At 39.1% G+C, this 18753-nt stretch overlaps 2 protein-coding genes and 2 non-coding genes across 4 annotated transcripts; all 4 read left to right on the top strand.

Annotated features, from left to right (window-relative positions):
- The first annotated feature begins 58 nt into the window (after positions 1–58).
- Positions 59–2868, top strand: LOC128266656 (probable cytochrome P450 313b1). Its single transcript, XM_053003318.1, has 6 exons — positions 59–665; positions 722–1111; positions 1166–1235; positions 1639–1765; positions 1828–2007; positions 2073–2868. Exons 1-6 carry the CDS (start codon positions 512–514, stop codon positions 2658–2660), a joined length of 1509 nt encoding a protein of 502 aa, XP_052859278.1. The 5' UTR covers positions 59–511; the 3' UTR covers positions 2661–2868.
- Positions 2869–3441: 573 nt separating this feature from the next.
- On the top strand, positions 3442–3534 carry Trnay-gua (transfer RNA tyrosine (anticodon GUA)). Its single transcript has 2 exons — positions 3442–3478; positions 3499–3534. It is a non-coding gene; the product is annotated as a tRNA-Tyr (tRNA).
- A 488-nt stretch (positions 3535–4022) lies between these two features.
- Positions 4023–4116, top strand: Trnay-gua (transfer RNA tyrosine (anticodon GUA)). Its single transcript has 2 exons — positions 4023–4059; positions 4081–4116. It is a non-coding gene; the product is annotated as a tRNA-Tyr (tRNA).
- Positions 4117–9117: 5001 nt separating this feature from the next.
- Positions 9118–13792, top strand: LOC128261679 (putative odorant receptor 85e). The gene is made up of 4 exons (XM_052995479.1): positions 9118–9164; positions 11463–12335; positions 13042–13582; positions 13638–13792. Exons 2-4 carry the CDS (start codon positions 11548–11550, stop codon positions 13710–13712), a joined length of 1404 nt encoding a protein of 467 aa, XP_052851439.1. The 5' UTR covers positions 9118–9164; positions 11463–11547; the 3' UTR covers positions 13713–13792.
- The last annotated feature ends 4961 nt before the right edge of the window (positions 13793–18753 follow it).

Genomic DNA, 18753 nt, shown 5'->3' with positions numbered 1-18753 from the left:
CACTGTTTTCTAACATGTCTTTAGCCTGCTGCATATTATTATTGACTGGCATAATTTTGAGGGGCACTCGACGCGACTTGAATGAAAATCGCCGCCCAAACGAGAATCGTGGTGGGCATGGAAAGCGCCGCATTAAAGCCGCAAATGCGTAATCCTCAGCTAGAAAATACGTAAATTTAAATACATAGATACAAACCCCTTTTTTTGACCGACTTATAGCCGAATATCGGGTGAAAAGCAGGAAACCCCGATGAGTTGTGGGCGCACAGCCAAGCGAAAAGGTTGTTTTCAAGAGCTTAATTCAGTAAAATTCCAAAAAATCGGTCAATTAGTCTGGCTAAAGTTTGTTCGATTTTTTGGGCATCCATTGATGACTGGTGCCCGTCATTTCGTATCGAAAACTGAATGGAGCTTGAGCTGGGAATAGCTAGCTGCTTCAGTCTGCCGTCGAGCGTTGCGCGTGGAGCAATTAAATTTTGAAATACGAGTCCAAGTTACCAGGTTCAACGACATGCTGGCCTGCATCATTTTAGTCGGCTGGCTGCTGCTGGTTTGGATATACTTCCTGTGGAGCCGGCGAAGGTATTATAGAGCAGCCTGGCAGCTAAGAGGACCCATTGGCTGGCCCCTTATTGGCATGGGTTTGCAAATGATGAACCCGGAGAGTAAGAGTAGAGAGGATTTCGAAGCAAAGGCAGTTGATAGCTCCAGTTTTTCACAGCCTTTTTGCAGTACATGGATGGTCTGTCGCGACAGTTCAAGGCCCCCTTCATTTCCTGGATGGGCACCAATTGTTTCCTCTACATAAACGATCCACACAGCGTGGAGCAGATATTTAACTCGACGCACTGCACCAATAAGGGCAATTTCTACCGCTTCATGAGCTCGGCCATAGGGGATGGACTATTCACATCCAGTTCTCCGCGCTGGCACAAACATCGTCGACTCATAAATCCCGCCTTTGGTCGCCAGATTCTCAGCAACTTCCTGCCCATTTTTAATGCCGAGGCTCAGGTCCTGCTGCAAAAGCTGGAACTGGAGGGTGTGCAGCATGGCAAGCGGCTGGAGATCTATCAAATCCTCAAAAAAATCGTCCTGGAAGCAGCTTGCCGTGAGTAGGTAATTTTCTCTTAGATACTTATTTATCAAACTTTATTATTATCAGAAACAACAATGGGCAAGAAAATGAATTTCCAGCATGACGGTTCTATTGCCATTTTTGAGGCTTATAATGGGTGAGTAAAAATTTTTAAAATATATGTAAAGTATATGTAAAGTATAAGTATTAATTTAATACTAAATAATTAAATACTACTTTCTTAAACTGTAGTCTAGGGCCCCATTATTAAACCACATAAGTTTTATTGGTATTTAATACCCATCCTCTTGAGAAATTATTATTATTATTATTTAAGCCAATAGATTAAAATTTATGCAAAAATAGTTTTCTTCTTGTTTGGGTGTATTAAAATGTTTAATGAAAACATATGCTTTATTTTAAAACATTCAGAAATTTGAAGAACACGTTTTAAATTGCTTGTTTTGTTTCATAATTGCATTTAAGCATTTAAGGCCTGCAATAATATGGTTGCTATATTTACCTTACATAAGCAATAATAATATTTAATATCCTTACAGCTTAACGGAAGTCTGTGTGAAACGAATGCTATCGCCGTGGCTTTATCCTGAGCTTATTTACCGGGGCTCGCGACTTTTTGGCCTGCAGCAAAAGGTTGTCGGCACACTCTTTGGGTTTATAGAGCAGGTAAGCTGTTCATCCGATAAGTGTTGGTTAACCCGTGACCCAAAGGTTACCTTTTCCGGCAGCTACTCGAACCAATTGTCTCGGTGGTGACTGCCAATGCCAATCCGGAGCTGCAGCCACCGGAACTGGAAAGGAGGGGTAAGTCCAAGGCCATTTTTATCGAGCAGATGCGGGAACATGTGGAGCGTGGCCAGCTTAGTTGGCAGGATGTGAGGGATGAGGCCAACGTGACCATTGCAGCCGTAAGTTAAAAGAAGTTTGATCTTTAAGTCAGAAAAACTCTAATAATTGGAATTCCCTGTTTTAGACTTTTGAGACCACATCGACTGCACTGTACTTCACCATTCTCTGCCTGGCCATGCATCCTGGCTACCAGGAGAAGCTCTACGAGGAGCTGGTCAAAGAGCTGCCGCCCTCTGGCGATATAGCCTTGGAGCAGCTGCAACGACTGGAGTACACAGAAATGGTCATCAATGAGGCCATGCGACTGTTTGCTCCTGTGCCCATGGTTTTGCGAGCGGCGGAACAGGATGTTTTATTGCGGCGGGATGACGGGGAGTTTCTTATTCCCCGAGGCACCCAGATCGGCATTGACATATACAATATGCAGCGAGATGAACGGGTTTGGGGACCACTTTCGCGTACCTACAATCCGGAGGCGCATTTCGGTCTGGACTCGCAGCAAAGACATGCCTTCGCCTTTGTGCCATTCACCAAGGGATTGCGCATGTGCATCGGCTACCGATATGCCCAGATGCTGATGAAACTGCTGCTCGCCAGGATCTTTCGCAGCTATCGAATCAGCACTGAGGCACGGCTGGAGGAGCTCCTGGTCAAGGGCAATATCTCCCTGAAGCTTCGGGACTATCCGCTGTGTCAAGTGGAGCGAAGATAACAGGAAGTGTTTTGCCCCCAATTTGTTGCTGTAATTTTTTAATTAAAAATGTAATTTTTGTTGCATTTTCTCTGCGTAGAAAATTGAGTTTGTTACACTTTCCTGTTGGGCTCGTTAACGAGGACCTCTCCTTCTCTGGCAAAAATTGCCAGCTTGCTAATGGCTATAATGGATTTCAGTTTGCACTTGTTCGTGCTCTCCCACAACTTTACAGCATACGTTGCGTATACGTGTTACGTTACCTAATTGATTGAATTCCTCGGAAAGCTAGCTGGTTGGGAATGGGGATATCTGTTGCAACTAATGGCTGGTCAAAGGTCCTGCCCTTAGAGGATCTGCGTAGTTGATTCTGCATTTTAATAACATTGGAAAGCTATTTACGGTTTTTATAAAAGTAACAGCTCTATCTAAACACAAAATTCTTGCGTTCTTATAAAAATGTAATTGGAACTTATTTATTTATAAATTTAAGACTTCAGTCAATTTCATTATTTGTTATAAAATACTTTAAAATAACTTTTATATGCAAATATAAAATAAACTTATATTTTCAAATGTATGTATTTAAAATTTTTCAAAATGAATAAAAATGTAGTAGACACTTTGTATCTAAAAATAAATCCCATATAAGCATACCTGCCATACTCTAAAAGCTTTACTTATAAATTGTTGCTTATCAACAACGTGACGTCATTAGTTGCGATCAAAGTGGTTTCTTCAGTCAGCAGTTGTCTCGCTTGCGCATATACACAAAACTCACATTGGTCACACGTGATTTTAACCTTCGATAGCTCAGTTGGTAGAGCGGTGGACTGTAGTTGGAAAACATGCGGTAGAAATCCATAGGTCGCTGGTTCAAATCCGGCTCGAAGGATTTTTTGTTTCCTTTTTTTGAATATTGTAATTAAGACATGAGTTTTTTTATTTTTGTAGTCAACAAATATTGCCTTTTTAAAACGTTTTGAAATGATAAATCTATTAATATGTCCTCAACTTTAGTTAATAAAGTGTTGAAAATTTTCTTTAAACGCATTTTTGAGAAAACAGATTTGATTGTAACAGTAAAAAAAAACCGGTCACAAACAGAGCTAGTAAAAACAAAGTTAAAATAAAGTTTAAAGAATTGAAAGTAAATATTTTTTAAAAAATAGTTGGGAAAGATGATATTTAAACTGCTAAACCATTCGAACCAGCAGTTTTAAATGATTTGCGTCCAACAGATGCAATCGAACAAAGTTGTACTTTAACAAAAAAATAAGTATGTTTGCTGATCAGTAAAAAAAATCCGTATACAGGTTCCGGGTGCAAAGACCCGGATACCCAATTCCAAAACAACGTCCCCAGATGAGAGCCCCTTACCGACCTTCGATAGCTCAGTTGGTAGAGCGGTGGACTGTAGTTGGGAAAGCAAGCAATAGAAATCCATAGGTCGCTGGTTCAAATCCGGCTCGAAGGATTTTTTGTAATTTAAATGTTTTTTTTCTACAGTTTGTTTTTTATTAAACGATTTTTACTTTTATTAAAATTAATCATTTTGTATTATCTTTGTTTAAATATTAAATATTTCACTTATATTATTTAATATTCAGAAAAACCAAACAAGAAGAGTACTTCACAGACCTAAATGAAAACATTGACTACTGGTCACCTGGCCATGTAGTTGTTGTCGTTTTAATTTACTTAATCATTGACTTGTTGCAAATACAATTTATCAGCACTTTGCCAAGGTAATAATTCTATTTGCCACTCCTCCGTCCCATAACATTTCCCCCGCCGTCGACGACTGACAAACGAATAGATTGCTGTCTGGGCAGCCGGCCTCCAGCCTCCAGCCACCATTTCACTTTAAGCTCCGCTGCCTGCAACGAAATATGCATAATTCAATAGCAGGAGCTGCGTCCTTGCCAACGTGAATCCTGCGGAATGAGGGGGAAGCCCCTCGACGGGAGCTAAAAAGTATGCAATAAGCGATTGCGACTCGTTAACACTTCGAAATATGGGGAGGAATGAAGTGCGGGGTAAATACAGCTGTGCGAAATATATTAGTATCAAGTTCAGCTGTTAAAAATTGTTTCCCAAGGCTCTTGGCTTTTTTGTTTTTAAAGAAAAGCAATATTTATATTTTATAAATTTAGCTGTTTTAATTGTTAAGAGTAGAGTACGTTATCAAAAAAGGTCGAAAATGGTTCATTTGGGTATCAACAATACCTTTCTGAAGTTTGTGTATGTATTTATTTAATTTATTTTAAATCGGTGTCCAAACTATGTGTTACTTATTTCAAGCCCAAAAAAAGTGTGGATGTTTCCAAACTGGTCTGTATAATATGTTTTATGAAAAAGGTTATAGATTTATTTTCCGTAGAGAATCTTTAGATTGAGATGTCTGTGTAATTCCAACATTAATCTAATACGCGTGTTTAGTGCGGCCTGGCGGGCATCCAACTTGATAATAGTCTTGCCAGCGCTTTGCAATAAGTTATTCAATCATTTACAACAAATCAAACTGACTGTAGAACAGGACGAGTGAGGAAAGACGAAAGACGAGGAAATGGTGTCCGCCTCGTAAGCAAATAGTCGCGAGGGCTCTCGGCCTGGCTAATTATTAATGAGAAAAACTTTTGCAAGTTTTCAATTAGTTACGCTACCCTCCAGCGAGTTGGCGCATTATCAAGACAAACGCTGGCTCATAATAAAATATTTAGTTGGATTTCCTTGGCCAGTCGCCGTAATTGACTGGCCACCAGTTATTTGTATAACAAGCCAGGACGTTGCTCGGTTTTTGATTCGGATTTGGATTCGGCAACAGATTCGTATTCGCACTGGGACTCGGTTGATTACTGTGTTACTTGGGACCCGGGCAAGGTCTGCTAATCCAAGTCGACAGCCTGCATAATGTGATTAATTGAATATTAGGGCCGGCAGGTGCTCGAATGCCGGGACCTCTGGCCACAGCTTGTGCTGTCTGGTGTTCCATTTACGTATTTACGTATTTTCCTGTTCACCTGTTGGCCTTCTTCCTGCAGTCAAGGTTTCTGCTTTCCACGTCAACTGATTCTTTCAATTGCAGACCCAAACCTTTGTTCGCCTGCATACGAAATCAGATTTTAATGAGCACATATTCGGTAACCCAATTGGAAGGCGATTTGTCTAAAAATATGAATTTCCATTTGCTTAGTAAGATTGCCAAAATAAGCTTTAATTCGTTTTGATTTTCCTTGTTTGATTTTCGTTCCATTATCCAATTCATTTGATTTCTCTAAAGTATTTTTCAAGTTTTAGTTTTTTGTACATTTGCTTACTATTTAGTATATGGATTTTCATGGCAAATTAATAAGTTAAAATTTAATACATTTTAAGGTTAGCAGTAAGTAATTTTCTTAAATTAGGAAATAGTAACTTTATTTTAGAGCTAAAATTATATCTTTGAACCATGTGTATAAATCAAATTATGACTGCTTCGTTTTTTAAAGGCTCAATTATAAAATTTAATATATATATAAAACAATAATATCTTGAAATTACTGTGAATATTTATTAACGTATTAGGTGATAAAATAAAGCGTAGTCGCTCGTTATGGATGTCAAGTTTTTTTAATGTGTTGCTTTAAGCAACTTTGCTAATTTTTTTTCAAACCTTAAGAATTTGATTAGCACTTCCAATTTTGTGTTGCGATATAGGATTAAAAAGACCCTAGTGTTTGTTCTTTTTTCCCTTTGAGGTAAGACTGTTTTGTTACAGTCACAATTAATGTTAATTCGCTTCATACACCTCCAAGCAATTTGGGTCGATTTCCGCTGAACCGCAAAGCAGGTAACACTTGGCTGAGTTTTGGCAATCCACCAATGCAGTGCCTTCTAGTCGCGTGTGTTTAGACTTAGGATTTTGTTTGCCTAACCGTGAACGTTAATTACAGGGAAACATTTGTGAAGGCTGCCGGAGGACTGGGGGGTGGCCCACCCACAACACACAACTAATAAACCAATGTTGAACATGGGGATTCCCCCGAAACCGCATTAACAAGTAGATCCAGCTGCTGCTGCTGCATATCCTGGCTGTAATTAAGTTTACTCCCGTTTTACGAGACACGCGCCAAAGTAAATCCCGACCACATTTGCTAGGACAACAAACCGCAGCGACGGGCAAAAGTGGTGGCGCCTCATCAATGTGTTAATGCTAATTGTTATTGTACTATGGCATGGCCTTGGGTGGGCGTGGCGTTAGTGGGGCGGTAAGAGCCACCACTTACCTCAAATTGAATTAGCCTCATATGTGTGGCCTGTCAGTTGAGACAGTTTGCAACTTCCAAACTCAATTTGGCAGGTCGAAAAGTTTAGTTTTCACTTGCCAAAATAAAAAGTGCCGCCCCCGCTCACAGACCTTACTATAGTCGGGACATTTTGATCGTGGTGGATGCCTAACTATTTGGTGAGGGTGGAAAAAGGGCGGCAAACGAAATCACAGCAAAAATATTTAACAAAATTGCATTAGAAACTTTTTTGCCAGGCAACACAAAATTGCCGAACAAAACGACCTAACAAACTGTGCAAATTCAAGTCAAGCCTTCGAGGGATGTCAGCTATGCGGAGTAGAGTATTTGTACTCTGGCAAAATTGTGTTCATCGTATCGGTTGCCAACTTAACTTAAAGTTTTAAGAATCTGGTGTACTCCCAGCCACCTCAGGGGACATACTTATTGGAGCTTAACACTCTGACATTCAGACGTTTTGTTTGTCCCGAGGGGATTGGAACATACTTTTTAAGGAATTTATTCAAAGCTTTGTTGCTCCGAAACATATATATTAATTACTCCTAAAAATATGTAGTTTGATAATTATTAGTTAAAGTGTATAATATTATTGTATCAAATATTCAAATCTCTAAAAGGTTTAAAAACTTTCAAACTAAATGCAAATGAAATAATTTATGGAATCAAATCAAATTTAACTTTGTAAACAGCGACTAAAAGTTTTTCTATCAATTCAAAATGATTTTTTATGGGGTTAACTGGCCCTCATAAAAGTGGAAATGTGTTGAGCCTGCACCTCCCTCGAGAGAAGAAAGTTTTTCGCTTGTTGTGTGACAAATTGTTTTGGGCAGCGGCCGAAGGAAATAAAAGGCAACATTCGACTGTAAAGCGGATGAGGACTGGGTGGTTCGAATAATGTTGGCGGAGTGGGAGGTGGTGGGTTTGGAAGGACAACCAGCGAAAGACTTGGCCATCAATGTGTAATGAATGTGGGCGGAGAATCGAAGCGAGAGCAAAGTTTAAAGCGCGAACAAGAGCGGAAAAAACAATGACAGGCACAGGCGTTGCCAGGGGCCAGACCTCTTCCGATTTTGTTCCTGTTTCCCTGTTTCCCTGTTACCATTTTCCACTACTCATTTCCATTTCATTTTCCGCTTTCCCATCAGTGCCTTTTTTATACCCTTTCTCAGGGTGAAATCAAAGTCGTTAAGCCTGCACTCCTTCACTAAATTAAAAGAAATGTTAAATGTTTATATACAAATTATTATATTTTAGAATGAGAAAATTATCATAGATATTTATGATTTAAATATGATACTGATGAGCCATAAACTATTTTTATTTTCTTATTGGCTTGTTGGCTTGTTAATTATAAATGTTCATTGAAAATAATAAATAAATTTAATCGAAACTGTTCGTTTTTTTCTGTTCCTTGTAGATTATCTTAGAAATAAAGTGACAAAATTATATGCCCTCCTATTTAATTGGGCATTTTAAATTAATTTATTGCAGGATTTGAGTGGTGTATATTACCTTTTTTAAGTGTTTTAAAAAAAAACCTTAGACTACAGTTTAAGGATTGTCGGAATAGAAATGAAACTAAAAGTATATTGATTATATAAGTTAGTATTTAATTAATACTTGTACTTAATACTGTTTGTAGTTTATTTTCAAGTCAGACTTATTCAATTTTTAGTTTTTTCTTTGGGTGTGGGGCTTTTTTTCGAAGGAGTATATTCTAACCTCGGTTTGCAGTGTTGGCTTCACCTTTTTGTTGGGTGCCAGCTGGTAAACTTTTGCCGCTCGCTGTTTGCCGTCGCCCTCCGGCTGCAGTGGCGCATAAATTAGCAAACATGAGGCGAGCGAAGCGCGTGACTGAAGGACCTTTGGCAGAAGTGGGCTTAGACCCAGGCCATGACCCACCTGGAATACTGGCCACCCAAATGGCCAACTGATTGACTCGTCGCCTCACCCGCTTTTCCGCATTCCCCGCTTTTCTGGCGGACCGTGTGGTCCACTCTCGCTGGCCATTCGCCCCCTGAAACGCTCTATTGCAATTACAGCATTTGGCTCCGCCGAAAAATTGGCCAGCGCAATTAATTAAAAAGTTTTGCTGCCCACAATGCAATCGCACCAAGTGCCGGTGTGGCTTCTGGTCCTCGCAAAAGCTCTAAAAATATTTGGCCAGGTGGCGGGGTATTTATTTTATTTTCATACGTTGCGACATTTAATTAAAAACTTTGCATACGGACGGCAGGTACAACCAAAGCAAAATGAATAAACTCTTTTTTTTTTTGTTAATTTTATTTTATCACAGGATTATACGAGTATAAAATAAATGCGAATTAAATTTTGTGTGGGTGTGTTTTTGTGTGTGCAAAAAGAGCTTGTATGTGTGCAAAAGAGCAAAAAGATTAAAAAGTAGAGCTTTGCAGCAAAACTATTTCAATCAATTTTTGACATTCATGCATAAAAATAACTGATATGAATATTTCATATCCCAAAGTTTATTTATTTCCTTACAAGTGTTTTTTTGTTTACAACAGAGCGTAAGTATTGATAAAAAAAAATAAATATTTATGTATTAAATGGCCGTTTATTCAAAACAGTGAGCAAAAAATTAAATGAGGAAAATATCAAATGTTTTTTCAATTTTCAGTAAAGAGAGTTCAATTTAGTTTAAATTGAAAAAACTATTAAAATCACTTTTTGCAGACTTGACAAAAACTTTAAACTCAACGTTTCATTTTCATAAACATTATTTACTTGCTAAAAGAACTTAACCCAGATAAATATTAAAATTTTTGTAGCATTTTCACATTTACAATAATAATTTTCAAAGAATGTACAGAAATAAAAATTTTTATTAAGCATACGCCGCGTGGGACGGCAATTAAAGTAGCTGAAACATCTTAAAAGTAATTTGATTCGCTATGAGTGAAATTGTGCCTTTCTCGCTGTCGTCTTGTCTGTTCTTTGTTGTCATTTTCATAAAAATTATGCAGATTAAATGTGACAGTCAAGTTTGTTTAGCCCGGCGAATGACATTAAACTCGCATAAGGCGCATCGCATCGCATCGCTTCGGATGGGCGCAGACAAGAGAGATGTCTAAATAATAAAGGCAACCTGAGCTGTTGTGGGACGTCGCACAAGTTGATTGAATAAATCACAGCAGGTGAAATTCACTCCGAACAACTCTCGACATGCGTGGAACAGGCTGACAGACTGAAAAATAAGCGGCGCCTACATACATATACAATGAAACAGACTGACACGTGAAACGTATTGCCCAGAAGCCGCAGGATTGCGCAGAATTCTAACGGACGAAGGACGAGGGCGCTGTAAAGTTTCGCCATTTACAGCCCGACAACAATTCGGCCAAGTAGCTGCCAAGCAGCAGAGATAACTCTGACATAAATCCGGCCATTTTGAGGACCTCCATTACGCCAACAGTGTGTAACAATTTCAGGAAATAAAAAGCTGCCCGCCGCCAGGGGAATTGAATTAGTTCGCATTTGATGGTCGGCCAAAAGTTGGCAACCAAACACTTGTCAACCTCACAACCGCTCGCTAAATATTTTGTGAAATTAATTGCATGTCGCTGGGGGCTAATTAAATGCCTCGGCGGCAGAACCAATTTACATGATCACGACACGCCAACATATGGCTCGGATTTTGCCACCTGCAAGGTGTGCAAAGTTCACTCGGCAATTAGCATTTTCTATGAGCCATTTCACCCGTTTCCTTTCATTGAATTCTGAATGCCACGACGCTGTCAAGGCTCTGGGCCAATTAACCATGGGTAATAAGCTATATGGATTTCCACATTTACATTCATATTCACATTCATTAAATGCAAATTGCACGGCTATTATTTTTAAGGATATTTCTGTCTTGCAAAGGTCAAGTTTTACGTTTGGCGCAAGCCACTTGTTTGACATGGAAAAACCGCGCAATGACAATTAAAGGGAAAAGTGACTGGAAGTAAGAACTCATGTAATTGGCAATATGTCTGCAATTTAGGCTGTGCAAAGAAATTAAATCGATGGATAAACATTTCTCAAAATGCATTCGATAAGCTTTTTTGGCTGTCGGCAAATGTTAGACAGAGTTTTATTTAATAATTGCTTAATAAATAATAGTTTACAAATAAAGTATTACTCCAACAAGTTTTTAATTGTTGTAAAACTTTAGCTTGATAATATTACATGTTTAGGAAACTAGTCTGAACTTTCTTTAAAAAAAAAAAACATTTAGTCATTTTCATGGTTAATTATGAGCCACGCCTACCTTAGCACACACAAATAATCCGCACTAACTCTTTTTTTTATTTTTAATACAGCCTTGAACCCATTGTAAATTATAATTTATAAGTACCTACTCTTCGTGTTGAAACTAAGCTTTATATTTCGAAATATTCGCCAACTTTCTGGGGCAATTAGGCATTTAGGCGGTTAATTATGAGCCACGCCCTACCAGACACCTTTACCATAAAATGGGGCGGCCCCTTGGCGGGGTGAAAACTTTTAAAAACTCATTAATGCATAAATTTAGGGTCCCTTAAATAGCTGCTGCGAGGAAGCGAATCAGTCCATAGGCAGTTCGATTTTGGCTCAAATTCCATAGAACTCAGCAGTCGATGGCCAGTCTTCAGTTCCACGGCAACGTTGATGCGGACATCAGATATGAGGTTGATCTGGATCCGGCGAGGGAATCGAACTTGTTCCGCCTGCTGATGGGCCTGCAGTTGGCGATGGGCATGAAACCATCGCCGCGGTTACCAAAATGGTGGCCAAAATGGCTGAAACTAGTCGGCAATCTCTTGGCCAAAGCCTATTGTGCCATGGTGATTTTCACCTCGCTGCATTTGGGAGTGCTGTTCACGAAAACCACACTGGATGTGCTGCCGACGGGCGAGCTGCAGGCCATTACCGATGCCCTCACCATGACAATAATATATTTTTTCACGGGCTACGGGACAATCTACTGGTGTGTGCGCTCCCGGAGGCTTTTGGCCTACATGGAGCACATCAGCCGTGACTATCGCCACCATTCGCTGGCCGGGGTGACCTTTGTCAGCAGCCATGCGTCCTTTACGAAGTCCCGGAACTTCACGACCGTGTGGATAATGGCCTGCCTGCTGGGCGTGATCTCCTGGGGCGTTTCGCCCCTCATACTGGGCATCCGGATGCTGCCGCTCCAGTGTTGGTATCCCTTCGACGCCCTGGCCCCCATCACATATTCGGCGGTGTATGCCACTCAGCTTTTTGGCCAGATTCTCGTGGGCGTGACCTATGGCTTTGGGGGATCGCTGTTCGTCACCCTCAGCCTGCTGCTGCTCGGCCAATTTGATGTGCTCTACTGCAGCCTGAAGAACCTGGATGCCCACGCCAAGTTGCTGGCCGGAGAGTCTGTAAATAGCCTCAGGTTTGTATTCCTACACAAACATCTAAATGGCTAGTAAAGCCCTAATAAGTGAAGCTAAAAATTTCCTTAAAGTAAAACCTGAAATTGTAAATGCGTCATCAAATTTTTTATGATATTAAAATATAAAAAAGAAAAAAAATATCTGTACTTTTTAAATAAGTAATTGTAAATTCGTGATCAAATCAAAATCATTTAAAATCGTACTTGTGTAAAAACTTATTTAGCACCAGTAATAGTACAAATGTACTATTAATTTAAAATCTTTACTTGTTGAATAGCTAAATTATTAGTTATTTTTTTACGATTTGCCTGTGAAGCTACAAGGTTTTTTAAAGTAAACATTATTCAAAATTAATTTTAACAATTTCAAAAATATATTTAAATAAATAATAAATATATAGTGACTTTTTGGTAAAATTTTAATTTGAGAATCTCTGTTATAATCTATTTAAATGTATTTCCCTATAAAAGTCTAAGCTAACTTAAAATTTCCTTAAAAAGTTGCTCCGGCTAAGCTTATCTTTTTTTAAAAAACGTTCTTCAACACAAAATCAGAAAAATTGAAGCACATAAGTGTTCTAAGTGTAAGCTAAATGTTCCTAATTTTTTCTCTCTGTGAAGAAACTTTAATAATTTTTATTAATGCTATTCTTGGCTATTAACCATTTAAGCATTCAAATGAACTAAATCACCATAATTATTACAGTATGCTGCAAAATGAGCTGCTGCTAAAGGACTCGAGCAGGGAGCTAAATCAGTATGCCGTGCTCCAGGAGCACCCCACCGACTTGCTGATGATGTGTTCGAGACGTAAATATCCTGAGCGGGGGAATGTATTCCACAGTGCCCTGGTGGAGTGCGTCCGCCTGCACCGGTTCATACTGCACTGTGCCGTGGAGCTGGAGAACCTGTTTAGCCCGTATTGCTTGGTGAAATCCCTGCAGATCACCTTCCAGCTCTGCCTGCTGGTATTTGTAGGCGTGTCGGGAACGCGAGTGGTCCTGCGAATAGTCAACCAGCTGCAGTACCTGGGACTGACCCTTTTTGAACTGCTGATGTTCACATATTGCGGCGAATTGCTGAGTCGACATAGCATTCGATCTGGGGACGCCTTTTGGCGGGGGGCGTGGTGGAAGCACGCCCATTTAATCCGCCAGGACATCCTCATCTTTCTGGTCAACAGTCGACGGGCCGTACACGTATCCGCTGGAAAATTCTACGTGATGGACGTTAATCGTCTGCGATCGGTATGGAATTAATTAAACAAAATTTTAATAATCATTAAACATAATTCTTTTACAGGTTATAACGCAGGCTTTCAGCTTTTTGACTTTGCTGCAAAAGCTGGCTGCCAAGAAGGCAGAACCGAATCTCTAAACTGGAACCGCATTCGTTCATTGTGTTTGTACACGTTGATATTTATTTTGCACATTAAAAACGAAGTCGAGTAAAATGCAAAACAATATTTGCGTTTCCGCCTCTAAATGTTTACTTAACATTTTGCAGCACGAGCAGATGTGGATCTCACCCACTTTAACTCCTAACGAACCTCCGCGAAAAGCGGAGTCCCATGTCTCTTTTGCCTTTGGCTTGTCACTGATAAACAGCCCTTTTCCCAACAATTTTGAGGTGAAGCTTCCGTTTCAAAAGTGTAAACATTTTGCAAAATGATAATTAGATGCTCTTTTTGTGAGAGAAATGTTTTTGATTACCCAAGTAGAGAGCCCTATAAAATAAATTTAATAAAATATTAAAGCAAATTTTTAATATATTACTATTGCATATTAACTAACCATTATCTTAACATTTGCTACTATTTAAAATTGTATAAAGACTTTACAAGAAGTACTACCTTTTCAATAAGTTTCCTTTTGTTTATTAAAGCATGTTTTGGCAATAAATAAATAAATATAATAATACTTGACAAGCCTAAGCCAAAAGGTAATATTTCCTTTGACGAGTCAGAATTTAAAAGACAGCTAATGTACCCACTTAAAATTTGTTTTCGCCGTGATGTCTACGCGTATCTGTTGAACAAAGTTCACAGATTTTGTAAGAAGCCTGAAAGTCGCCTTTAATTTGGCGATTGCACGTCGTAGGCACACAAACTTATGGCAAAGTTTTCAACTCATTTGCGCTTTGCATTTTTCATTGTGTCACAGACACACAAAAATACCCAGACACCCATACAAAGCGAAAAGTTTTTCTTTCTTCGCTCGGTGACTTGCTGTAACTTTGGATCCGATGGGATGTGGATGTGAATGTGGATTGGATGGAATGGGAAATGGGGGTTGAGAAATGTGAATTGGAGGAGGCCATTGCTACGTGTGTATTTATAGGGACTCATTTGTTTCAGTTTTTGCCACCATCGAGCTTAGATGATTACCTTTTTGTATTCCCTTTGCATTGTGCTTTTTGTGCCCGCTCGCACGGTTCGGTTTCGCCTGCGGAAATGCCTTTCACTTTCTCCACTTCCGCTTCCTCTCCACGCTAACTACCTTTATGCGTGTCTGCCGGAGCCGGAGCCAGCAGGACATTTATATTACACGATATTTGATAAGCGCACTGCACAGTTGAGCTGTGAGCAGTGAGCTGCCGGCCCGCAGACAAATGTGCTGCCATATTTCGCCCCGGGGAAATGGCAGTCGATGTCATGGCAACCGGGAAGCAGGACATCGCATCCAGTCGAAGGACAAAAAGCAACTACAGAAGTTCCCCGTTTCCATGGGATTAGCTGGAAAAATAATGCATTCAATGGCAAGAGCATTTGCATCGGCAATCGGCCAAAGCCCACAAATGGATGCTTAAGCTGGGACAATGATTGGCTGGCTAAGTCGAAGCATCTGGAGTCATGGAACACATTAGCCAGGATCGCTTCCTGGGCAAGCAGACTATTTAAAATGCTAATCACGGGAATGAATTAGTGAAAGGTGGCAAAAACTCTCTGTTTTGTTACCATTGTCATTAGAATACTAAGCCTAATTTGGGTTTTTTTGCATCAAACAAACAAAACATTTTATTTCATATCTAATGCTTAGGTAAGCACAATTTTAATTCGAACTACATTTTATTATCAAACCAGAAGCAAAAACAACTCACTGCGTTCTATTCCCAACAAAATAATATTGTTTATTTATAAAAAAAATATATCAAAAGGTTTTTCTCATTAAAATAGTAATCTGCTCAATTTGGGTTCTTTGGATTAAGCAAACCAAAAAAATTATTAAGTTTTGAAAAAAAAACATTTAATTATTATTATTTAGCCTTTCTATTATCAAACCAAAAGCAATCAAATAAAACAATTAATTGCGCTCTATCCCCTACGAGCATGACAATGGTCGTTATTTGGTTTTGACCCATTAGTTTAACACAAAAACTTTACACTATGTGCCAAAAACTAATTCAATTTTAAACCCAAGTTTCAACAGAGTGAATTAAAGTTGAGTGGTTGAATGAAAACTAAATTTCCTCCCAGATCCTTTCCGTCGTGCTGTCAGTGTCTTGGCAATGGGCCAGCAAAAACTGTCTAGATTGCCCGCATAGAATTGACAGGATCTAGCCACTGGCATTGTTGTCAATATCCCACCAACATCACTCCGCTTCTCAGCCAACAACTTTGAAGTAGACCCGTGAAATTAAATTAATACAAAGGCAAGCCCTGTCTACTTTTTCGGCAGCCAGCTGGTGGTATTTTAATTGAAAGCAATCAATATGGGGTGCCACCAGCGGCATGCCAACTCACACTTAAGTTTTTCCTGGGAAAATTGGGGAAAATTATTATTTCAAATATAACCTTATAATTTAACAGACATATTATTAAACTCCACCAAAAAATCGTTTAATTCTGTTTATAAAACAAATCTAAAAAGGGTTTATATCTTCAAAGATTACATGTATAAAATATAAACAGTCATTAAAGAAATTGCCAAAATAGCTCATTTAAAGGGTATCACAATTAATTTACTAGGTTATATTACCTTCCAACCGAACTAAACGACAGGTGGGCATCGACTTTATGAAATTCAACCTGCTTTTTGAGCTGCGATGAAATGAACTCTGATTTAATTCACTCTTCAGAAAGGCACCGGAACCTGTCAAAATTGTGTTTCTTCTTCATCACAGTGGGGGCGGTAATCTAATCAAAAACAGCCTCAACTGCCAATGTCAAGGAGCTCTGCCATTTTTGGGGTAATTTCATTACTACTTCATTTTACATTTGCATGCTGTCATCATTTAGACGTGTAATTTGGAAATTCAGCACACAATTGCCTTTGAGCTGTACAACATGTCGCATACGCAATGTCAGCCTGCAAACATAAAGGTAAACAGGGTTTTGCGAATGCGGTGGATGTTTGTCTTTGTCGGGTTGTTGCTGTCACATAAATTGCAAGCGATTCAGCCAACGTTCTTACGCTTGTGGTCAGGACCAAGGACTCCCCCTACGGCACAAACACACGCTGGTCGAAGCAAAATACAGCCGCATATAATTTCCCGTTAAGGAAAGCCGTGTGGGTGGTGAGTGAATATCCTTGTTGACGGCTCCTTACCAGCCTGACAATTTGTCGGTGCACATACAGATGCAAGCTTTTAATTAGCCGCCTGCAGCGTTACCCTTTTAATGTGTCTGCTTTGGTTTTCTTTGCCAATTTCACTTAGCAGTTTTATAAACTTTGAATAATCCCGTTTTTAAAGTCTATTTCGAAAAGGATATAATTAATATTGCATCTTTAAATTTTATAAATATTTCCAATTTTATTTTCTTCTGTTGGATTTAAATTTATTTATTAATAACTTTTGGAAAACATCAAAATTTAAAATCACTGTTGTATGTGCCACTTAAAAATGGTGTTTAATAGTATGCAATACAAAATAAATTCGCAAAGAATCCTTTGGGCTTTTTTATTTCAAATAAATTATTGCATACTTTAAGACTCTATTATAAGAGTATTTAAAGGTGTCTAAAAGTATGCAAAACAAAATAAATTCCTAAAGAATCCTTTGGGCCTTTTGATTTCAAATATACTTTAGACTCTCTTATAAGTGAATTTAAAAACCTGGTGATTTTTGTAGCACAAACCAATATGTTTTGAATGGAGAGCATCGGTATATGTATAGTAAGTCTGTCCACCTTGGGTTATCATCCTTGCCTTGCCTATGATTGTGATTCGCCATAATGTGACTATAGTCTCATGGCTCTTGTGGGGCCCGCAAAACGGCTCTAAAATGTTGCAGAATTGCAGGGCACTTTGCAAAAGGCAAGGCATTGCAATTCAGCCTTTTGTGCTGATACAAAGAGCCAATCGAAATGGCCATAAAGTGCGCAACAAGCGACATGCAGCAGCATCTGTGCCGTAAATCAATGCAATCAATATACACAGTTTTCATGGCAGGTGGCACGATTTTCCCATTTACCTACTCCAATATGTGTATATGCCATACATTGCTTGTCCATTTGGTAGAAAGCCAAGGGTAAATGGGGAATCTGCAGCAACTGAGGCTTTTCAACAGAAACTACCCACAATTTGTTGGCAATTGAACATGAGGACTGCGCAATCCTGTTACACAATCAGCCTTGGCATTCAAAGGAAGTGGTCTGCAAAAGCTGATTTAAGGTACCACTTTAAATGCATATGTGCAAAAGGATCTCTTTTTAATAATTTATATTTGTATTGATGACGTGCCCATTGGCATCATCGAATTTACATTTATTTTCGTTGCCCTAAATGTATAGATGTCTGAATTTGAATGTAAATATTTATTTACTCCCATATTTTGTAGGGTAATAATAGGACTTTTACCTTTTTTTGCTTGCCGTTTTTATTCGCGAAACAAAAACATTTTTTAACGCGAACTGCGGCTTCACTTTTCTTTGTTGTTTTGCTGATATGTGCGACCAATAAACAAACAAAGGTAAGTGGATTTTTTCGCTCGCCGCTTCATTGTAGGCCCGCAGACTTGAGTGCAGCACTACAACCCGCCACAAACCGCCTTTGCATTCGAAAATATTTGCAAAAAAAGAAAACAGACTACTATCACCCGCACCTTTCAGCTCAAACATATGCAGATTAAAAGCGCATGAAAGTGCTTCAGAGTTTTGGGGAATGCTTTCCATTTTTTTGGCCTGCCTACCCAGAGGCGCTCTTGGCCAGAATTTTCAAGTTGGCGGCGTTGTCGCTTTGCACAAAAACCGTTTATTATGGTAACTTTTTTTTTCGACGCGACAAAGGGCAAAGGGACTCCATTAAACAGCCTACACCTCTACGCTTTTCCGCGCTACTTTACGAGCCCTTAACGCTGCAAATAAAATTAAGAAACGCTGAGTAGTCGCAATTTTAGACTTTGCTCATTTTTTAAGGCTTTTTGCTTTTCCTCTTGCAATTTCGTTAGGGGATTTGCTATGCATATTCCGCGAAAGTCC

Source organism: Drosophila gunungcola, chromosome 3R (genome assembly GCF_025200985.1).
Source record: "Drosophila gunungcola strain Sukarami chromosome 3R, Dgunungcola_SK_2, whole genome shotgun sequence".
Taxonomy (NCBI): domain Eukaryota; kingdom Metazoa; phylum Arthropoda; class Insecta; order Diptera; family Drosophilidae; genus Drosophila; species Drosophila gunungcola.
Note: the sequence above shows the minus strand (reverse complement) of the source record. Positions and strands in the feature narration are given on the sequence as shown.

Excerpts from the sequence above, each read along its gene's own strand:
- LOC128261679 (XM_052995479.1), top strand. The coding sequence starts at position 11,548 with ATGGCCAGTCTTCAGTTCCACGGCAACGTTGATGCGGACATCAGATAT. Across the intron at positions 12,336-13,041 it reads GAGTCTGTAAATAGCCTCAG|TATGCTGCAAAATGAGCTGC; the intron begins GTTTGTATTCCT and ends TAATTATTACAG. Across the intron at positions 13,583-13,637 it reads ACGTTAATCGTCTGCGATCG|GTTATAACGCAGGCTTTCAG; the intron begins GTATGGAATTAA and ends ATTCTTTTACAG.
- LOC128266656 (XM_053003318.1), top strand. The coding sequence starts at position 512 with ATGCTGGCCTGCATCATTTTAGTCGGCTGGCTGCTGCTGGTTTGGATA. Across the intron at positions 1,112-1,165 it reads CGTCCTGGAAGCAGCTTGCC|AAACAACAATGGGCAAGAAA; the intron begins GTGAGTAGGTAA and ends TATTATTATCAG. Across the intron at positions 1,236-1,638 it reads ATTTTTGAGGCTTATAATGG|CTTAACGGAAGTCTGTGTGA; the intron begins GTGAGTAAAAAT and ends ATATCCTTACAG.